This window comes from Marmota marmota, unplaced genomic scaffold (assembly GCF_001458135.2).
Source record: "Marmota marmota marmota unplaced genomic scaffold, marMar, whole genome shotgun sequence".
Taxonomy (NCBI): Eukaryota; Metazoa; Chordata; class Mammalia; order Rodentia; family Sciuridae; genus Marmota; species Marmota marmota.
Genome location: NW_025999900.1, coordinates 66,799,793 through 66,820,385, shown reverse-complemented (window position 1 = coordinate 66,820,385; position 20,593 = coordinate 66,799,793). Strand labels below are relative to the sequence as shown.

The window sequence follows — 20,593 nt, the reverse complement described above, 5'->3', positions numbered from 1 at the left end:
CCCCCCCCCTCCCCCATCTCCCCCTCCCTCCTTAAAACCATGTAAGGGTAAAAGGTACTCCTGGCCATCTCCATAACAACACTCTGTCATGATCATATTTCATTACACTCTGAATAAATCATATTTTCAGATAAGCAAACAGGCATGCCCCTGTCCTGCCAGTCACTCACCTGCTCAGCAGTGGGAGTGAGACGGGGTTGCTATGTGGTGGTACCATCCCAGTCCCTGTGGAGGGGGTAAGGCCGTGTTTTGGAGAGTCCAGTTTAGGAAGGTCCTGCTGACTCCCCCTTGAGGATGGCAGGACCCTCATGTGGGCCACAGGCAAGGCCCTGGGGAGGCAGGGCAGGTTTCCAGCAGCCCTTGCCATGCTGGGACTGGGGGGCGGAGGCAAGAGCAGAGGCTGCTCAGAGTAACAGGCCAGGGGCCAGGCATTGTCTCCAGAGGGACCCCCTGCTGGGAACTTGCCCTGTGGGGTGTTTTCCCAGGGGGACATAGACTGACTGTCCTAATCCCTGCAGACTGCCTGTTTCCGGGAGGAGCGCGATGTGCTAGTGAAGGGCGACTGCCAGTGGATCACCGCGCTGCACTACGCCTTCCAGGACGAGAACTACCTGGTGCGTCTGTCCTCGGCCACCTCGGCCTCTGCTCCACCTTCACTGTGACCTTGCCACACCCAAAACTAAGACAGATATTTGGAACTCTCTTTTCTCAAATGTGAAATGTTTGACTTGATAAAATTGAGGACAGTGTTCTAGTGTAATGAGAGGTGCAAATGTTAATAACGGGCTGGGGGAATTTGGTGTACCGTTTTCCTGCAGTCCCTAGATTACTGGACTCCTTTGTTCTCTGGGTGTATCACATTTAAATAAACTGAAGATTTGAAACATTTTCTAATTTGAATTATGTATAAGAAACTGCTGTGGGGATTTAGAATGGCCAGGACTGGCCTCACAGCTGTTTTCTCCTCCTCCATCCCTTGGGCAGTCTGTCAGAGAATGCCTTCTGCTGGCCGTGTGGACCTCCTCTATAGTCTGGTACAACCGCTGTTGTCACACAGTCTCCACGCAGGAGCCAGAGGCCCTTTCCTTTCCTTGGTGGCTAACTTATCTCTTCACCCTGAAGCTCATTGGTCACAAGGTGGTTGGCTCATGAGAAGCCCAGTAAGATAGGATTTCTTTTATTTATCTCCCTCAGGCATCAAAAGAATCCCTTAGTTCTGAATACCTAGGATTAGGTTAAATGTTGTGTTACGCTCTTTATTTGGAATTAAAGCTGCGCAGAATGGCAGCTGATGTCTGCTGGCCAAGTGTGGTACATCAGGCTGTGCTTATCTCACCCAGTCTTCCTAAGACCCTGGGAATTAGTCCTTTGTGATTTTTACTATTTTATAAATAGGTGTCACATGCCTACAGATCTCAGACAGATAACAGAAACCTTCCCAGTGTCCCTTCCTAGGCCTGCCTGTAGGGGCAGGCGGCAGATGCTTCTGGGCTGTATCCATAAAAACCATGTCATTTTCTGGGTCAGTGTGCCCATCCTGAGGACTCAAGGTTCTCAGTACCTTTGAAAGTATTATTCCCCTGACTCAGTAAACCTGGTACTAGTTTTCCTTTCTTGTTGGTCAGTTAAAGTTAACCGTCCCTGTCTTCAAAGGAAATTGGCATAGAAGTTGGTGGTTCCTAAAGGGCTGGGACCTCTACTCTTATCCAACTATGGCAGTCTTGCCTATCCTGGGCCCTGTGACCCTGTGAGGCACCCCCACTGGGGCCTCCACAGCTTTGGCCCCTGCAGCCTGAGCCTCCTGAGTGCTGCACAGGAGATGGTGTCCTCAGGCGGAAGCTCTTCCTGGTGCATATCCAGGTCTCCAGCACCAGTGCTGGCTGGTGGAGAGAGAGAGACAGGCTCAGCCCCACCGGCAGGAGACGTCTCCTCATATTGCTCTGGTTGCTGCTGTAGCAGCAGCTCCTCTTATGTGTCTGTGGTGTGACCCGCTCTTTGATAACCCCATCTTTCCAGTAAGAGCTGCTGTTGTAGATAGCCTTTCCCTGGTCCAGTGTCCTCCTGTGACTCAAGGCCTGGAGAACTGAACCCCACGGGTCTTGCCAGCTGCTAAACTTTGCTCCTGCTCTGGCTCACTAGCTCTTGGGAGGGTTTTCTCTAGCAGCAGGCCTGCAATCACTTTTTCAGTGATCAGTGTGTTCTCTGTAGGAGTCTGTTCTCTGCCACGTGTGTAATCTACATTACAGCATCATCACAGTACATCTGGGACCTTCCAAGAGGGGCAATCCAGCTAGCAAAGGAGCAGCTAAGAAGCCAGTGCTCAGACTTGAAGAGTCCATGGGCTTCTGCAGGGGAAGTTTGGTCTTTAGTTGTCAGGTTCCCTGGGGACTCAGCATTGTGTTCTTTGCTCTCTGATCTGTAGTACCTGGTCATGGATTACTACGTGGGTGGTGATTTGCTGACACTACTTAGTAAATTTGAAGACAAGCTTCCAGAAGACATGGCAAGGTTCTATATTGGTGAGATGGTGCTGGCCATTGACTCCATCCACCAGCTTCATTATGTGCACAGGTAAGTACCTTCTCATGTACTTCATGGCCATCACATTTAAGGTGTTAAAACATCCCTTTAACATGTTTAAGGTCCCTGAGTCACAGATTGCAGGTTCCAGTCCATCCAGGGAGTCATGCAAGTAGCGAGTCCTTGTGGTGAGCAGCCAGGCACAGAATGGTTTGCCCACAGCACGTCTTAACACCAGGCCTGGCATGTGTCTCCTGTTGTGATGGTCTCACTCATGCCTGCTGAGCCACCTTGCCCTCTGGTAGTCTTACATGCCTGCCCTTACTGACACTCGTGCATGTTCCATCCCATGGCATCTCCACCCTCTCCTCGGCTTTACCCCTCCTTCTGTCCCAGGAACCTCATAAGGGAAGATTGGCCAAAGGAGGTTGGTTGTCCATCACGTTAGTGGAGAGAAGTGGAGGGATCGGTGGTTGTGCTTCAGAGGCTCCCTGCAAGATGGGACCAGGCAGCAGCCCCTTTGCTCTCCCTGTCCCTTCATTGCAGGCAGGCCACTCCCTGAAGACCACCTTTGCACCCCACTCATTCAGAGACAGACGTATATAGTCCTGTAGTTTGTTTTGTTTAATAGAAACTGGTTTAATTTATATCTTTATCAAAGTAATTTCATAATAACAGTTTTTAAAAGTTGAAAAGTTCTATAGGACTTTGCCCCCCAAATTAGTCCCAGCACCACCCTTCCTGTAAGATCGCCAGCTGTGCTTCCCAGACATTGACCTTATTGTTTCTAGTGATTGAAACCCTCCTGAAGACACTAGTGTGTTGCTAATCTCTCTACATGTAGTCAGCATCTGGTTGGCACCCATGTTTGTGATCTGCCCTCGGCTGTTTTTGAGGGCAGCCTTAGGTTCTGGCTCATCTTGAACTTCTGTGCTTTCTTGGACATTTCCCAGAGTGGCCCTGGCTGCTTTAGCAGGGAGTGGTTTGAAGATGCAGGTCAGTATGCCGAGTGTACTCATTTCATCAGGGGCGCCTGCTTCTGGGCTCCTCAGAGAACAGAGGGACTGAAGTGCAGGTGTGCAAGCAGCGCCCCAGGGCCATGCGTCAACCCTTGTAGTGTGGGATTCTTGAGTTAACTCACTGGTTTTTACCCATTCCACATGGCAGCCTTCCTCCTCCCGACCCTTCTGGCTCCTGGAAGGCATAGCACCGTGAGTCATTGGCTCAGTCCTCTAACTGTCTGGAACAGCTCAGTATTGCCCTGCCTACACTGCTACCTAAAACAGAACTCCCAAAAAGAGTCCAGGGTGTGTCTGCAGTTCTCCCCCCTCACTAATGCCCCACCTCTCACCTGCACAAAGGTCAAGTGTTCTTGAAAACCTTTGAATTTTTGCCACCTGATGGATGAGAGATGCTGGACAATTGTGGTTCCTTCCTCCCTGCCACCTCCTTTCTGTGGTGCCGGGTATTGAACTCAGGGCTGTTCTACTACTGAGCCACATCCCCTGCCCTTTTTATTTATTTTGAGACGGGGTCTTACTAAGTTGTTGAGGCTGGCCTCAAACTTGTGATCCTCCTGCCACAGCCCCCTGAGTTGCTGGGATTACAGGGAAACATGGCCTCGGTTGTAGTTTTTGTTTTGTTTTGTTTTTTAACCTTTCTTATGGAGTTGAATATCATTTTCCTATCTTTGTTGTGATTGCCTCTATGAGTTATTTCATGTGATTTTACTTTTTATAGAGTATCTGCTTATTTCCTTCAATTGTTAAAGAATTGTCTTTTATCTCCAATATATGTTGCAAATATTTTTTCCCAGTTTGTCATTTGTTTTTGACTTTGCTAGTTGTTTTTTTTTTTTTTTTTGCCATGCAGATTAAAAATGATGTTTTTTTTTTTTTTAATTTTTTACAATATTTATTCTTTAGTTTTCAGCGGGCACAACATCTTTGTATGTGGTGCTGAGGATCGAACCTGGGCCGCACGCATGCCAGGCGAGCGCACTACAGCTTGAGCCACATCCCCAGCCCAAAAAATGATGTTTTATATAATCAATTTTGTTGGTCTTTTCTTTGATTACATCTGGATTTTAAGTCATAATTGGAAGTCTTTTCTTTTTTTTAATCCCCAGAAAGACAATACATGTTTTCTTCTGATAGTTTTATTTTCTTCATTAATGTAGTTTCATTTTTTTATTTATGGACCTTTAATACATTTGGAATTTATTCTTAAATCTGGCACAAGGAATGGGTCACAAATATGTGATTTTTTTTTTTTTTTAGTTATAGGTGGATACAATATCTTTATTTTATGTGGTGCTGAAGATCAAACTCAGTGCCTCATGCATGGTAGGCGAGCGCTCTACTTCTGAGCCACAACCCCAGCCCCAAATGTGTGATCTTTAAGTCTGTGTTTCCCAGTGACTTGAGATGCCACCATGGTCACAGACTCCATTCCATTGTGTCTGTGGTGTGTTCCTGGGCACCTCTGGCCATTGCCTTTCCTGTTCTCATGCGGTACCTGCCCAAGACTGGGAGGAGGCTGTGGCTGGATCGCCCCCCAGCCCTCCTCACTGGTGCCTCTTGTGGGTTACTTCTTCTGTGTGAACCTCAGTTTCAGCTTCTCTTGCTCCCTGAAATAGGACACTGATTCTAAGTCCGTGGATTCGGGGCTTTTCTCTTGCTCTGGGATGTGGGCTCAGCTCAGCTGGACGTCTGCTGTGCGCCTCAGGCTCTGCCTGCCCCCTCCCTCTCCAGCTGTCTCCACTCCGCAATTCCCTCCTTACTTTCCGTGTTCTTACACTTCTGATCTTTTCCTCCCTGTCCTCGGTGTTTTTCATTAGATTTTGATTAGAATTCTCCTTTGGATTCTCATTTCTGGTAAGGTTTTCTTTTTCTTCTCTTCTTCCTCAAGTTAAATCTACTCATTTCTTCCATTTTTGTCCACTTCTTTTTCTTAGGTTTTTAAAAATTATTCGTTGTGGGATTTTTTTTTTTTTCCATATTCCTGAATGCTTGCTATCAGGGTTATTTCAGTTTGGAGTGCTGTGTTGAAGTATTCTTTTGCTTTGTGCTTTTATTATTTAGTCAGGATTGTCACCATCTGCTCACCTGTGTTTTTGAGAGTCTTCCCTGTTGTGCCCTCACTCTCTTCCTTCATCAAACTGCTCTTCTTCTTGGAGGCTGCCCTGACTCCCTCCATGCTGCCCTGCCCCTTGGCCTCAGTTTCTACTTCTTCGTAGCACTTCCCACAGGCCACGCTGGATGGCACTGTCAAGATGACAAAGCATGCTTGTGTCCTTGGACGTTTATTTTCTGACCCTACAGCTTTGGGTAGGCCTCATAAAAACAGGGCATCCTTGTCTCAGTTTCAAGGGAGACTCTACCTGGAGGGTGATAGATGGACAGGAATGACAGTGTGCTTTTGGAGTCATTTGGGGATTCAGTGAGTGGCAGCGGTGGCAACACCTGCTGCTGTTCCTGATGGGTCTCAAACAGAAGTGCTCTGACTCAGAGGCTCTTTGAGTTGGTGGTTACAACTATTCCCAGATGATGGTAGCATTTCCTCAGCTGACCTACCAACCTACTGCTAGTTCAGAGCTTTGATCTACCTAATGTATTTCACAGAGATGGTTAATTTCATGTTTATTTTAATAACAGAGACATTAAACCTGACAATGTCCTTTTGGATGTGAATGGTCATATCCGCCTGGCTGACTTTGGATCCTGTTTGAAGATGAACGATGATGGAACTGTAGGTATTTTTGTTGGAGATTTTCAATTTGGGTGGATTTGGCTTGTAGTTAGGAGGGATTTAAGTGTTCAATTTTAGGTACAATTAAGAAACCAAATTTTTTTGTTTGTTTTCTTTTGTTTTTGTTTTTGTGCTAGGCATTGAACCCAGGGTTTCATGCAGTCTAAGCATGCATCTTACCACTGAACTACATCCCTAGCTCCCTTTCATTTTATTTTTGTGGTGCTAGGAATGGAACCAGGGACTTGCACCTGCTAGGCAAATGCCCTACCACTGACTGAGCTACATCCAGCCCCCAAGTTTATTAATGTAAATTAAGAAAATCATTTAGAACATAATTGAACATTTTTTATTTGGGCAATTAAACAAAAACTTTATTGTTTTATGTTGAGGAAAGTCATGTGTGTGCCATCAGAGAAGTTGTCAATCCCTCAGACTTCTGGGCTACTGCCAGCCTGCCAACCCTGCAGCAAGCAAGACAGCTCCTGGTCCTGCCGTGAAGAGCCTGGCCTGGTGGGCAGACCCCGCCGTGTTACTGCCTTCCCCCTTTGTTTGGGCAGGTCTTCCTGCCCATCAGGGGCTTTCTCTCGTGGGTGCTGCAGACCTAGAAACAGGGCTGTTGCTGTGCAGAATGCCAAGAGGGCCAGTACCACTCCTGCCCCAGAGAAGGCTGTTTCCTGGCGTGGCCTCATCTCAGGTCAGGCCAGAATCACAGCTGGTGACTACTTTACTCCAGTCCCGCTCTCACCACAGCAGATGGCCATGGTTGCGGCTTTATATATGTGTTTGGAAGTCTTTTCTCCTTGAAAACCTACACTTACAAGTGTCATATGAAATATTTTCAAAAGCCAGCAGTCTGGTCCTTTTCTGTGAGTTGGTTTTCATGCAGCAACAAGCCTGCACCAGCAGGTCATGCTTTACGTGCAGTGCACTTTTTCTTTTGGTACTGGGGATTAAACCCAGGGACATTTAACCACTGAGCCACATCTCCAGCTCTTTTTTGTGTTTTATTTAGAGACAGGGTCTTGGTGAGTCATTTAGGGCCTCACTAAGTTGCTGGAGCTGGCTTTGAACTTGCAGTCCTCCTGCCTCAGCCTCCCAGGCCACTTGGATTACAGGCGTGCACCCCTGTGCCTGGCCTCGAATTATCTCTTTCCAAAAAGCCAGTCTCTCTTGTTTTTAAGTATTGACCACAAATCAGTCAGGTGGTAGGTAAGAATTGTCCTCAAACTCAGTCTCAGTGACTGTAGCACTGGCCTTGGTTGCCCTTCTTGTCTACCCATCTCCTCATCACAGTGGGTGTTTGACCTTGGGTTACCACCAACATACTCAGCAGTCCACTACTCACATTTGGGACTCCTATGGCCTGGGAAAGGCATTATGCAGAAAAGTGACTAGTGACATGACATGCAGAATCCCTGCTGTTTCTGCAGACTAGCAGTGCTCTTCACTGCCAACCCTGGCCCTGCTTGTGCCCGAGCTGCTCTTTCCAGGGAGCCCCAGTTCCTGTCTGAGCCTCAGTTGTAGAGACCTGCAATCTCTAGTGGTCTTTTCTCCCTGTACCCAGCCACCTCTTGCTTTCCTGTGATTGTTGGTCTTTGCTGATCATAGCATTTGGGAGACATGGCACTATATTCAATCACAACCTTCTAATGTTGACAGCAGGGAATTGTTCTCTTCCTTTTGGGGAGTGTTTACCTCCCAGTTCCCTGAGCAGGGAATGCCTGAGCACCCAGCTAATGCCTGGACCAACTTGTCTTCCATCTAGGAGACCACAGGTGGTCTGCAGATGGGCATTCTTGGCACCCTGAGGGCTTGTTAGGAATACAGCATCCAGGCAAATCCTCGCCTGACTCCCTGTTATAATAAGAGCCCCCTTAACAAGTCTATTGACGGAAAGTCAAGAGTCCGGCCCTGGGACAAGGATGGAGAGTGTGGGGACTCTGCCTGTGGGGACTTGGAGAGGTTCTCACTTGGGGCTGGGGAGGGTGTTCAGCCTTGGGAAACTATGCATGCAGGGCCTCACCACTCTGGGAACTGCTCACTGTTCAGTACTGCAAGAGAGTATTTATTGAATTTTGAATCATTAGCCTTGTATATCCTGATCACTCACTGCTTTTCTTCCATGATTATTTTGTTTCCTGTTGGTGCTAGATGTTAGAGAGTGGTTAGAAACAGGCCATCGGAGCACTCTAGGTTTTCCTTCACTCTTCCCCACAGGTTCAGTCCTCTGTGGCCGTGGGCACACCTGACTACATTTCACCCGAGATCCTGCAGGCCATGGAGGATGGCATGGGCAAATACGGGCCTGAATGTGACTGGTGGTCCCTGGGCGTCTGCATGTACGAGATGCTTTATGGAGAAACACCGTTTTATGCAGAGTCACTTGTAGAGACCTATGGGAAAATCATGAACCATGAGGTAAGACTCCATTCCCGTGCCCTGTATTTTCTTAGTATATGGTATAGGCCTAGAGGGAGGTAGGACCACACCCTTGGGGCAGGAGGGGACGGAGAGGGTTGCTAGATGGATCTGGTGGGCAGAGGGAAGGGAAGCCTCAAAAGCATTGCCCAGGTGTGTGGGTGGCTTCTGTGGAAACCTGCAGTGTCTGCATGGCAGTATCAGAAGTGAGGAGCCTGGCGCTGCTGGGGAGGCTGTGGGAGCACATGGACCCGGCCTTACAAATGGCCACTTATCTCCCTGGGGAGGGCAGGTCCATGGTCCTTTCTTATCCCGTTTTTTCCCTTTTCTTCTTTTCCCTCTCCCAGAGACTAATTTTTCTGTTCAGTGTTGCCTTCCTTGGTCTTTCTTGTTTTCTCTTGTGTTATTTCCTTTTCTGCCATTTTCTCTTGTTTTTTCTCTTAGCCGTATGTCTTTGCAGTGTTGTGTTTGTCCTTTCCACCAGCATGCTGGTAGCATTCTGCATTCCTGCCTGCTGTCCACACACACACTTGCACACGTGTTCTGCACACAAGTCCCAGAACCTCCAGTTGTATGCTGACCTGTCCTGTAGTTGAGGTCTCACACTAACTGCCCATGTGGGGAGCAAATTAACAGGACAGCAGTAAATGATTTTGTATTTAACTCTAAATTAAAGCAAAAGCTGTACTTATAAAAAATTTTTCCCCAGATTAGAATCGTGTCTTTCATTTAAGAATTAGCAATCACATCTTTCCTGTAGACTTCACGTGTGTATAGAAGGTGAAAGCCCTCTACCCACTCCTACCTGACAGCTGCTGTTACCAGTGGTGACGCCTGCATGGCCAGGCCAGGAACTCCCTGTGCACGCGTTGGCTTGATCCTCACTGCCACCCGTGAAGTCAGTGATGGTGCTCCTTCTGTGTAGACAGCAGAAGGGAGACACAGACAGCCTGTGGGGGCTCTGCGTCCAGGCCTGCTCTGTCCCATGGGGCATGTGGCCTGGTGAGTGTGTCTGAACAGACAAGCAGGTATCCTCTTCATGTGTCTGGTTCTCCCTCGGCCTTCTTGTGGGGTGTGTGTACTGTATTTTTTTAACGAGTCCTTTGGGTGGGCATTTTGCCATTTTCTTGGTCTAGCTCAAATGTAGTCAGGGTTGTGTTGTTTCCTCTTTGTGACTGTTCATAGAATAACTTTTTGGACGTGGACTTACATTAGACGCCAGCAGATACCCTCTAAGAAAGCTGTGCGTGTTTACATTCCACACAGCATTCTTTGCTGCTTTGATAGGCAAAAATTTATCACTGTTGTAATTTATTTGCAGTGTAGAATCAAACCAAGTATAAATAAAACCAGAGGGACTAAAGTTTTCTCTTTCCATTTGCCTTTCTAGAATTAAAATTCTCTGACTTTGGTTTATGGTTAGTTACCATGAAATCACAAGGACGTGGCTTCGGAGCTGCTTCGTCTTCATACTGTCTGTACAGCTTGGATGTTTCTGACGGTGTCCATTTGTCAGCTGTTTTTTTGTCTCCACCCAGGAGCGATTTCAATTCCCTTCCCACGTCACGGATGTCTCTGAAGAAGCGAAAGACCTCATTCAGAGATTGATCTGCAGCAGAGAGCGTCGGCTAGGGCAGAATGGAATAGAGGACTTTAAGAAACATGCGTTTTTTGAAGGTCTAAACTGGGAAAATATACGAAACCTAGAAGCACCTTACATTCCTGATGTGAGCAGCCCTTCTGACACATCCAACTTCGACGTGGATGATGATGTGCTGAGAAACGCTGTAAGTGTCAAGGTGATTACACCTCAGCATTAGGCCAAGGTGCTGCTTTTTGTTATTCCTTGAGAATTCCTTATACTAAAATAGTATCATTTGCTGCATGTCTCATCCTTCTTGACCTCTTGCAATTGGTGACCTTGACTCGAGGGAACTGCTGTAGCAAGATAGTACATTGAAGAACCACATGGATTGTTTTTTAAATATTTGGCAATGTCCAAAGAAAGGGTGCCTTTTACTCCAGCCTTTGGCTTGGCTCTCAGTGTCCCTGTTAAAAGATGATGAATCACTCAGTTTGAGTAGGATCCAGCTCTTTTGTTTGGAATTCTTCAGAAACCCTTTGCTTTTATTTTCATCATACTTTGTACCTTTTCAAAGCAGTCACATGCACTGCTGTGCTCATGCCTCAGTACAGCCCAGTTTCCACTTTGTAGGTCTGAAGACTTAAGACTCACCAGGAGCATAACCCACGGCCCACCAGTGGTGAGCCATCCTGGCTTCTGGCTGAGAACACACTAAGTCTTTCAGGGTTTGCATTTACATTCGTTGTACCGAGGATTCAGAGTGATGGCAACGGAAATAGGTTCTGAGTCTTTGCACTGACAGCTAAGTTGTGGTTTCCACTGTGGTCCTGGCTGTGGGGCTCACTCGTACTCTGGTCTGGTCTGGCAGAGCCACTTTGACACACAGTCCAATACTTCCACCCTGGGAGATTTGCTCATGTCTTATAATATTATTTTTGTCTCATAGACCTTTTTATATGTGACTTATTTGATGGTAGAGGAAACCAAGTGAAGGAAAAATTTTTATTATTCCTTGAGAATTCCTCATACTAAAATAGTACTATTTGCTACATATGTCTCATCCTTCTTGACCTCTTACGATTGGTGACCTTGACTCTAAGGAACTGCTGAGCAGGAGCAGCCAGGGAAGATTGTTGAAGCACCCCTTGCGGCCTCAGGAGGAATTCTGTGCTTGTACTCAGCACTGGCTCAGATGGTGCCACATTCAAAGATGGGCTGAACTTCAGACCCCATGGAGGCTGCAAAGAGTGACACCATTGATCAGAGACTTGTTCCTAGACTGCAGAAACCTCTTTGCACACTGAATTCCCCAGATACTTTAATTCAAGAAAGAGCCTCTATCTGAAAAATAGAGTTGTAGTAAACTGATTGAAAATAGTCTGCCTTTGAATTATAGAACTCCTTTCTGTTTGAGACCAAAATCTTGAGAGTCCCAGCCATTCATCATGTCCCCAGAGGGCTGACGTGTCCACTGCTGTTCTCTGCACACAGTCATGCTCAGTAGTGGATTCTGTGACTTTAGAAGCTTTGGCAGTTACTGGCTGATCCAAGCTGGTGTCATGTGGGTGCATTTATCCTCTTAACTGTGCTGTGCATTCAGTGGATAGAGCCAGAAGTGAGAAGTGCGAGTGGCCTGCAGGCGGCACCATGGGTGGGCATTCTGTAAGCTACTTGTGGCCTGGCGCCTCTAGCTCACAGTAGCGTCACATCTTTTCCTCTGGGTGTTTGGATATAGATTTCATTCCTATTGTTTGTGTTCTTATGCAGGAAATATTACCTCCCGGCTCTCACACCGGCTTCTCTGGATTGCATTTGCCCTTCATTGGCTTCACATTCACAACAGAAAGGTGTGTCTGGGTTTGCCTTTCCCCTGCAGCACCTTCCCTGGAGAGGCACATGGTCTGGGGGTGCTTCTGTGCTGGGCATGCTTGTGCTGAGAGGGCTGGGGGGCCGTGATCAAGGGAGACATAGGGCTCTTTGTCCTTTAGAGATGCATGCTTGGTCACTGCAGGTGTATGTCAAAGTTGGCTGACTTTCTCTGAAGGGCAAGACAGTAAATAGTCAAGTGCCACATAAAGACTTTTTGGTCAGTGCCAGATCCCCATAAGCTGTGCTGTTGCTGTAAGACTACAATGAGTGGAACACTTCTTTCACTTGTGATGTGACAGCCTGCTAAGGTCACCTGTTTTGTGGTGACACCATCTGCGCTGCTAGTCATGTAAAGTACAGCACATCACTGCTCAGAGTCCCGCAGTTGTTGAGACATGCTGTTTCCTGGGACCTATTGTGGCGTGCTTTCCTGCTCACGAAAAAGAAACTCAGTGTAAAACAGTCTGTTGCTGCCCTGTAGCAGCCTTGCCCAACTGTGTCCATTGTACCTCTCAGCCGCCTCTCTTCTTGAGCCATGTTTTTTTTGTTGCTGTTGTTGTTTTTTTAATGGTACTGGGGATAGAACTCAGGGGCACTCAACCACTGAGCCACATCCCCATCCCTATTTTGTATTTTATTTAGAGGCAGGGTCTCACTGAGATGCTTAGCGCCTTGCTTTTGCTGAAGCTGGCTTTGAACTCACAATCCTCCTGGCTCAGCCTCCCGAGCCACTGTGATTTCAGGTGTGCGCCACCGCGCCTGGCTGCCATGTACTCTTGTGCTTGAGTGAGCTCGCTCTGGTGTTTGCGTAGTGATGGAGTAGCCTAATAATGCAGTTCTCAGAATGTGTCCCATCATTAATCAACATAGGACTATAATTTAAGTTTTGAGGTCTCTGTTGTGTGTATTCTTTTACAATCCTTTAAAAAATGTGAATGCCATTTTGGCTCATGGACGGCACAAAAACAAACTGTGGGTGAGATTGGGTCCACAGGTGGTAGTCAGGTGACTCCTGCCCAATCAGCTCACGGTGCTGGCAGAATGTGTTCAGATGTCAAAATCAGTGGCTACAGTTGAATTTGCACTTCTGCCCAACTGAGAGTCATCTTCTTTTAGAACACTCTGCTTGCTTTTATAAGGATTGAAGCCCAGCTCCATGGTTTCCTTCCATCAGTGGGGCTAAAATACATTCCATGCCTCAAGGTAAAATCTACAGTGCCAGATGCACCCACCCATGTGCAGTGCCACAGGTGCCAAGGCTGGTGTCTTTGTCCGTTGGCACCCACGAAATTGTGTGGCCGGAGGTTTTCCACCAGATTTTAAAGGAAGTAGGCAGGGGGTCGCAGGCCCTTAGCAACTCAGTGAGACCCTGTCTCTAATAAAATACAAAAAAGGGGCTGGGGATGTGGCTCATTGGCTAAGTGCCCCTGCATTCAATTCCTGGTTCTAAAAAATGGAAAGGAAAGAAAAGAAACCGGGGCCATGAAGAAAGGAAGGTGAGATAAGAACGCCCCTTCCAGAAGGAAGCTCCCATACCTGGATTTCTGGCATCTTCTGGGAGCTAGCAGCTGAGATGATGAGGGTCCTCAGGAAAGAGACCACTGCCCAAGCTCATGGACAGTCTTGAGGTGTGAAGGGCCAGAGCTAGAACCAGAGTGACAGCTGCTACCGCTGTGCAAGGGAATGCATTTAGTGGCCCAAGCCAAAGACCCTTGACCTGTCCAGTGCGTCCCAGGTCACTAAGTTCTTGTCACGCTTGCAGGTCCCAGGTCTATATGCCAATACCCAATTTGGTGGGATGGACCCAGGACTTTCCTCCCTGGATAGACACCCGCAGGCCTGGCATGCCCAGCTCTATCAGAGCCCTCTGCAGAAACACTCATTAGTTTTACATTCTGTAATAGATGTGTGTTCCCTTGTGCCTTTATCAGACTCAGCATAGGAACTCAAACAAGTTTTTTGTGTGATATGGTGTCTCCTAATGAGCTAATTAGAACTAAATAACGTGTACACCAGTCCAAGAATTGGGCTGGGTGAGAGAACCATCTACAGCCTCCATCTGGGCAGTGGATGGTGCTTGCATGAATATCCAGTGTGTCCACCAGTTGGCTGATCCTCAGTGAGTGGCTCAGCCATGCCAGCCAGAGCTCTGCAAGGGCCATTTAGTTTGGCAGGTCAAGAATGTGAACCCTGAAGGGTTGGATAACTATCCCAGACGGCTCAGTTGTGGCAACCTTTCAGAAACCAGGGAGCCCTGCCACCTCTAGTCCTGTTCCTTAGGCAGAATGCTGTGTTGGTGCTCTGGGTGAGAGTGAGGTGGCTGTGCAGAGGCTTCTCAGGTTCCCTCCCACCACCCAGTCCTCTGCAGGAAAGAGGGCTCTTGCCTAACTTTGGCTCCATACACAATAAAAGTCTTTTCACAGGTATTTTGCCACTTCTAAAAGACTTTCACCCTAGAAAGTGTTTAAGTGCCAGTGTAGTCACTGCAGCTCTCAGTAGATGAGAAGGCCTGTGCTCAATTTCACAGCTGCTTTTCTGACCGTGGCTCTCTGAAGAGCGTGATGCAATCTAACACATTAACCAAAGATGAAGACGTGCAGCGGGACTTGGAGAACAGCTTGCAAGTTGAAGCTTATGAGAGGAGGATACGAAGACTGGAACAGGAAAAGCTGGAGCTGAGCCGGAAGCTGCAGGGTGAGTGGCAGGGCGGGTCTTTGGGCTGCAGCGCTGTCTCCCGTAGCCTGTTGCACTGACACCGTGTCTCCCTCAGAGTCCACACAGACCGTGCAGTCCCTTCATGCTGCCACACGGGCCCTGGGCAACTCCAACCGAGACAAGGAAATCAAAAGGCTGAATGAAGAAATTGAGCATCTGAGGAACAAAATGGCAGGTAAATGTTCCCAGAAGCAGCTGCTCAGCCTCTGTTCTTAAGTGTTAATCTCTCTTCTGTTTGGATCTGTTTCTTTAGTGGAGCTGGTGGCAGAACCCAGGACTCACTCATGTAGTCAAGTGCTCTACCACAGAGCCATACCCAGCCCTGTCATTAATCTTTTAAAAGGAAAATTTCTGAATCCTTTAAATAAGGTGGAAAGGCAGGAAGAAAGTTCTCTATTTAGAGTTCTAGCATTCTGTCAGTATTAAAATTGTCAGTTTTAAAATTATTTTCCACCTTGTTTGGTTCTGATAATAGAGTAGTAGTTCTGATGATAGTGTAGTGGCATGTGTTTTCTCCATAAACTCTTTCTTTTCCTCTGTGTAGCTCTGACAATTATGTGGCCTCTCGCATTGGTGGCCCTGCCTTGAATTTTATTTAGAGACAGGGTCTCACTGAGTTGCTTAGCACCTCACTGTTGCTGAGGCTGGCTTTGAACTTGCGATCCTCCTGCCTCAGCACACCCCTCCCTTCCCGAGCTGCTGGGAATACAGGTGTGAACCACTGCACCCAGCTTCAGATGACTTTTAAACTGTGACTCTTAACTCCATGTGGGCAGGCTCTGTTGGCCACTTACAACTCCAGGTCATCTCAATCTCCTGTCAACCCTACCATCCTGATCCAGAAAAAGGCTTGGGTTGAGTTAATTAGTCACTGAAACCTTTATGCTCCCTGAAAAAATAAGGTGCTGTGCTGAGTTACACGGTTTTTAGGGACAGGTGGGCGTATGGATCCAAGGCTTACAGTCCCTGGAGAGAGTGGTTAGAATGAAATGTAGTGAGCCTGTTCCCTACAGCTCAGAACACTTATGATACACGTAAAAGGAAAAGAAGTCTGAATGAGAGAGATGTTTTGAGTTGTTAATAAGGCAGCTGACAAATCATTTCATACAAAGACACACAATTTATTTCTTTTCTGCTCAGATTCAAATAGGCTAGAACGGCAGCTGGAGGACACAGTGACACTTCGCCAGGAGCACGAGGACTCCACACACCGGCTAAAGGGCCTAGAAAAGCAGTACCGACTGGCGCGGCAGGAGAAGGAAGACTTTCACAAGGTAGCATGGTGTGCTTCTGTGTGAGAGGTCTTGATGGTTTTGCACTTTCCTAAGGGTGAGCCTCCCCGAGACAGTTGAAGACCTCCTGGGGTCCCTGGTGTGTGGGCTGTCCTGTGCCGGGTGTTGTTCTGTTGGTCTGCTTGCAACTCAGTGCTAGATCACGTGCACAGGTCCTGCTGCATCCTTCTGTGTGACTGTAGATGAGTCAGAGAGGTGGGTTAATGGGGCCAGGTGCCCCCAGCAGGCTGCTCCATACAGTGCAAGGTCTTTCCTGGTCTGGAATTGGTGCTCAGCCCCCAAGCCAGGGAACTTCAAGGCTGCATGTGAGGAAGAAAGGCTTTTTCCAAGAAGGTGGGTTCTTGGATCTATGACCAGCATCTGCAGTCACTCTCTTTAACACAGTGGAAACTGAATTTCAGCCTTCCGAATCTTTACTAAGCTGACATAAAACATCTGTCATTCTTTCTGATCAGCAATTGATTGAAGCTTCAGAAAGATTGAAATCCCAGACCAAAGAACTCAAAGATGCCCATCAGCAGCGAAAGCGGGCCCTGCAGGAGTTCTCGGACCTCAATGAGCGCATGGCAGAGCTCCGCTCCCAGAAACAGAAGGTGTCCCGGCAGCTCCGGGACAAAGAGGAGGAGATGGATGGGGCCATGCAAAAGATCGACTCCCTGAGGCAGGAGATCCGCAAATCTGAGAAGTTCAGGAAAGAGGTAATTTCTTATCTTAGATTTCAAGAGACAGTATTGATTGATTGGATTTTAGATTGATCTTAAAACATCTTTGAAAGCCTGGGCCATATTGCATAAATCACACTAAAATGGGTCTTAAGATTTGTGTGAAGTTGATCTGCCAAGTATTTATTTTCAAAGTTTTTGTGTGTGTGTGTTTTGTGGTGCTGGGAATTGGACCTAGAGGGTGCTCTACCACTGAACTATACCCTTTTTATTTTGAGACAGGGTCTGCTAAGTTTCACAGGCTGACCTCAAATTTGTAATCCTCCTGCCTCGGCCTCCTGAGTCACTGGGACTGCAGGCATGTGCTACCACACCCAGCTGTTTTGTGGTTCTTATCTCTCAACATTTGCTTGTAAAATTATTATTTTCTTTTTGAGGTGTTAGGGGTGAAATCCAGGGTCTCATACATGTAGGCCAAACACTCTACTACTGAGCTACAACCCCAGCCCACATTTGTGAAATTAGCACTACGGGAATTTCTTGTAATAATTTTTAAAAATTCCATATCGAAGTAAAATAATATTCATGTTGTGGTTTGGCTTGGCATGACTTCAGTGACTCTGTGCCTGAGGCCCATTGAAGATGGGAAACAAATCAGTCTCGCTTCCTCCAGTCAGTTGCCTAAGGTCCACAGTGCAAGGTCCTCTACACCCCTTAAAAATTAAAGTAGGCTTCAGCCCTTCTTATGCGTATGTTAGAAATTGAAATGATTTTTTTCATTGTAACAATAAGCCTATTTTACTTGTTAATATAAATAACATTTTAATGAAAAGTGTCTTTTTTGTATGCCTTTTTAGCATCTGGCATATTAGTAAACACCTGGGTTCTCACACCTATTTCAAGGGACAGGCGCTTAGAAAAGGAAGAGCCCTGGGACCCCCAAGGGTCTCACCCCCAACTTTGAACCTTCTGAGTGTTTTGCTCCTGACAGGTAGCATGTTTGAAACAATGCTTATGGTTTTGAATTCTGCTGAAGTCTGCTTGAGGAACCTGTGAAATTGGAAAGCCTGAAAGTACATGCTCTTATTCCTTTAGAGTTCAAATTCTGCCATTTAGCCTCAAAATATCTACTTTTTTTTCTTCTTAGTTTATTTTCCAATCAAATATATTTGTAGTTATAATCAGCTATAAGTCAGGTTTGTGAAACCCCTATTTAAGAATTATGGGTGAGCCAGTCATGGTGGTGAGTATCTGTAATTTCAGTGACTTGGGAGGCTGAGGCAGGAGGATCCCAAGTTCAAGGCCAGACTGGGCAACTTAGACCCTGTCTCAAAAATTGAAAGTGGTAGGGGTGTAGTTCAGTGGTCCATTGCTCCTGGGTTCAATCACCAGTTTGGGGGGCAGGAGGGGGTGAAGAATTATGGGTGAAATGACACTATGGGTGTCTGGGCTTTGCTCTAAAATAACCTAAGGCACACAGGCTAGACTTATAAGATGAACCAAATTGGCCTTTATAAGGCACCACTGTCAGAACTGGTTCTCACTACTCTCCTTCGAGGATGTTTGAAACTTTCAGTTAAAAATTAAGCCAGGTGTGGTGGCACACGCCTATAATCCCAGCGGTTCAGGAGGCTGAGGCAGGAGGATCATGAGTTCCAAGCCAGCTTCAGCAACTTAGTAAGGCCCTAAGCAACTCAGCAAGACCTGTCTCTCAATAAAATGAAAAAAAAAAAAAAAAAAAAAATGGCTGGAAATGTGGCTTGGTGGTTAATTATCCCTGGGTTCAATCCCTAGCGTGTGCATACACGCACACACACAAAATTGGATCATTGTTCTCCACATATCAGAAATAATCTTTCCTAAAACTCAATCTCAAGTTTGCCATCTAGACTACATTTAAACTTGCTTCTTACCAGTGGCTTACAGCTAGCATTGCAGTGAAGCCCCGGAGGTGCTTCTCAACCTGACTTGGGGTGGATTTGGTGGTGGGGAGATGGGTACAGGTCCTCAGGTGAGAGCTTACCACAGCAGCAGGGCTTGTTCTGTGTTCATGAAAAGCGGACCTTGCTTTCTCATAGCTGGAAGTGCAGCTGGAAGACGCCCTAGCCGAGGCCTCCAAGGAGCGCAAGCTTCGTGAGCACAGTGAGAGTTTCTGCAAGCAGATGGAGAGCGAGCTCGAGGCCCTCAAGGTAGCACTCAGCCAAGAGAGCTCCTCACCCAGGCACCTGGGGACACTGTCACACAGGGCAGGACGTGGGTGGGAACGAGGGCAGGGCTGTGCCTTAGGGTCACTTTCACTTGTAAACACCCATTGTGTCTCTTTTCTTCCTTTTGGACAAGTTTTAGGTGGCATGTATTAAGTTGTGGTGAATTGACACCTGAGAGCTTCACATGCTCATTTTCTAATTAGCCAAGTATGGTTCTGCAAAAGCCCTTAATGCGCTGTGTGCTGTGTGCACTGTGACCAACTTACTGTGCCTTTGTCAGCCCTCCGTAGGGGGTGGCACATAGCAGCCACAGTGAGCTCACTCAGAACACCTCACTCCTTGCAGGCTATTGCCAGCAGTTCCCTGCAGGACTCCCTCAGCCCGACCTGCCCTCATGTGCCCAGCAGGCCCTGCTCCATTCCCGTACTCCCACCTTCCTCCAGAGCCCCTCCTCTGTCACCAATTCAAAGGTGTCCTCCCTTTGAAAGGTGTCGTTCCTGCTGTGCCCCATTCTTTGTCACATTACTTTGTGCTGTCATCTTGTGCTGGTCTGTTGTCAGCACCCCCTTGCTGACAGTGGAAACCTCAGTATCACCCAGTCAAGAAGGGTGTGGTGCGTGAGCCACATGAGATCACAACAGCGTAGGACGGAGTTGCAGAGCTCAGGCAGAGCTGGGCAGGTGCCTCTGCAAGGCAGACTGCCCCTAGGCTACCCATGCTCATAAGAAGAACCCAAGACCATGCCCGGCATGCCAGCTGCCCCGGGGGATGGGGCAGGGGGCTGTTTGCAAGTGCCGTCCATGGTGGGGTTGAAGGACTGCACCATCCTCAAGGGAGGACCTGCATTTGTCAGTTTATTTAACCTCCATCTACAGGTAAAGCAAGGAGGCCGAGGGTCAGGGGCCACTTTGGAACACCAGCAAGAGATTTCCAAAATCAAATCAGAGCTGGAGAAGAAGGTCTTGTTTTATGAGGAGGAGCTGGTCCGCCGGGAGGCCTCCCACGTGCTGGAAGTGAAGACTGTGAAGAAGGAGGTGCATGACTCCGAAAGTCACCAGCTGGCACTGCAGAAAGAAATTTTAATGTTGAAAGACAAATTGGAAAAATCAAAACGAGAACGGTAAGTTTTGTCAGCGCCTCAACCCAGAAAAGGGGTGTGAGCATGAGTGAAGCTGGGAACGTCTGAAACCGCTTCTCTGCCTCTTCAGGCACAGTGAGATGGAGGAGGCGATAGTCACTGTGAAAGACAAGTATGAGCGAGAACGGGCGATACTGTCGGAGGAGAACAAGAAGCTGACTGCTGAGAACGAAAGGGTAACTAGTGGTACCGCCTGTCAGTCTGTTGGGCCATGCTGGGGTCTTCTGGAAGTGTAGTGTCTCTCTCAGATACTTTGATTTTTAAATGAAGTAATAGGTTTGTGGGGGATGGGGTTGTGGCTCAATGGTAGAACACCTGCCTACCACGTGTGAGGCTCTGGGTTCGATCCTCAGCACCACATAAAAATAAATAAATAAAATAAAGGTATTGTGTCCAACTATAACTAAAATATATATATATATATATATATATAT

At 47.4% G+C, this 20,593-nt stretch overlaps 1 protein-coding gene across 3 annotated transcripts in view; it reads left to right on the top strand.

Moving 5' to 3' along the window:
* The window catches only part of Cdc42bpb (CDC42 binding protein kinase beta), a 95,969-nt gene that overhangs the window by 45,606 nt on the left and 29,770 nt on the right, over window positions 1-20,593 (top strand). For all 3 annotated transcript variants that reach the window (XM_015495970.2, XM_048799381.1, XM_048799380.1), the window contains exons 4-16: window positions 519-614; window positions 2,423-2,571; window positions 6,177-6,270; window positions 8,491-8,691; window positions 10,230-10,478; window positions 12,044-12,123; window positions 14,673-14,839; window positions 14,916-15,035; window positions 16,001-16,134; window positions 16,608-16,850; window positions 18,893-19,003; window positions 19,897-20,141; window positions 20,230-20,335. In XM_015495970.2, the coding sequence (XP_015351456.1) occupies window positions 519-614; window positions 2,423-2,571; window positions 6,177-6,270; window positions 8,491-8,691; window positions 10,230-10,478; window positions 12,044-12,123; window positions 14,673-14,839; window positions 14,916-15,035; window positions 16,001-16,134; window positions 16,608-16,850; window positions 18,893-19,003; window positions 19,897-20,141; window positions 20,230-20,335 (1,995 nt within the window). The remainder of the gene's footprint in view (window positions 1-518; window positions 615-2,422; window positions 2,572-6,176; window positions 6,271-8,490; window positions 8,692-10,229; window positions 10,479-12,043; window positions 12,124-14,672; window positions 14,840-14,915; window positions 15,036-16,000; window positions 16,135-16,607; window positions 16,851-18,892; window positions 19,004-19,896; window positions 20,142-20,229; window positions 20,336-20,593) is intronic.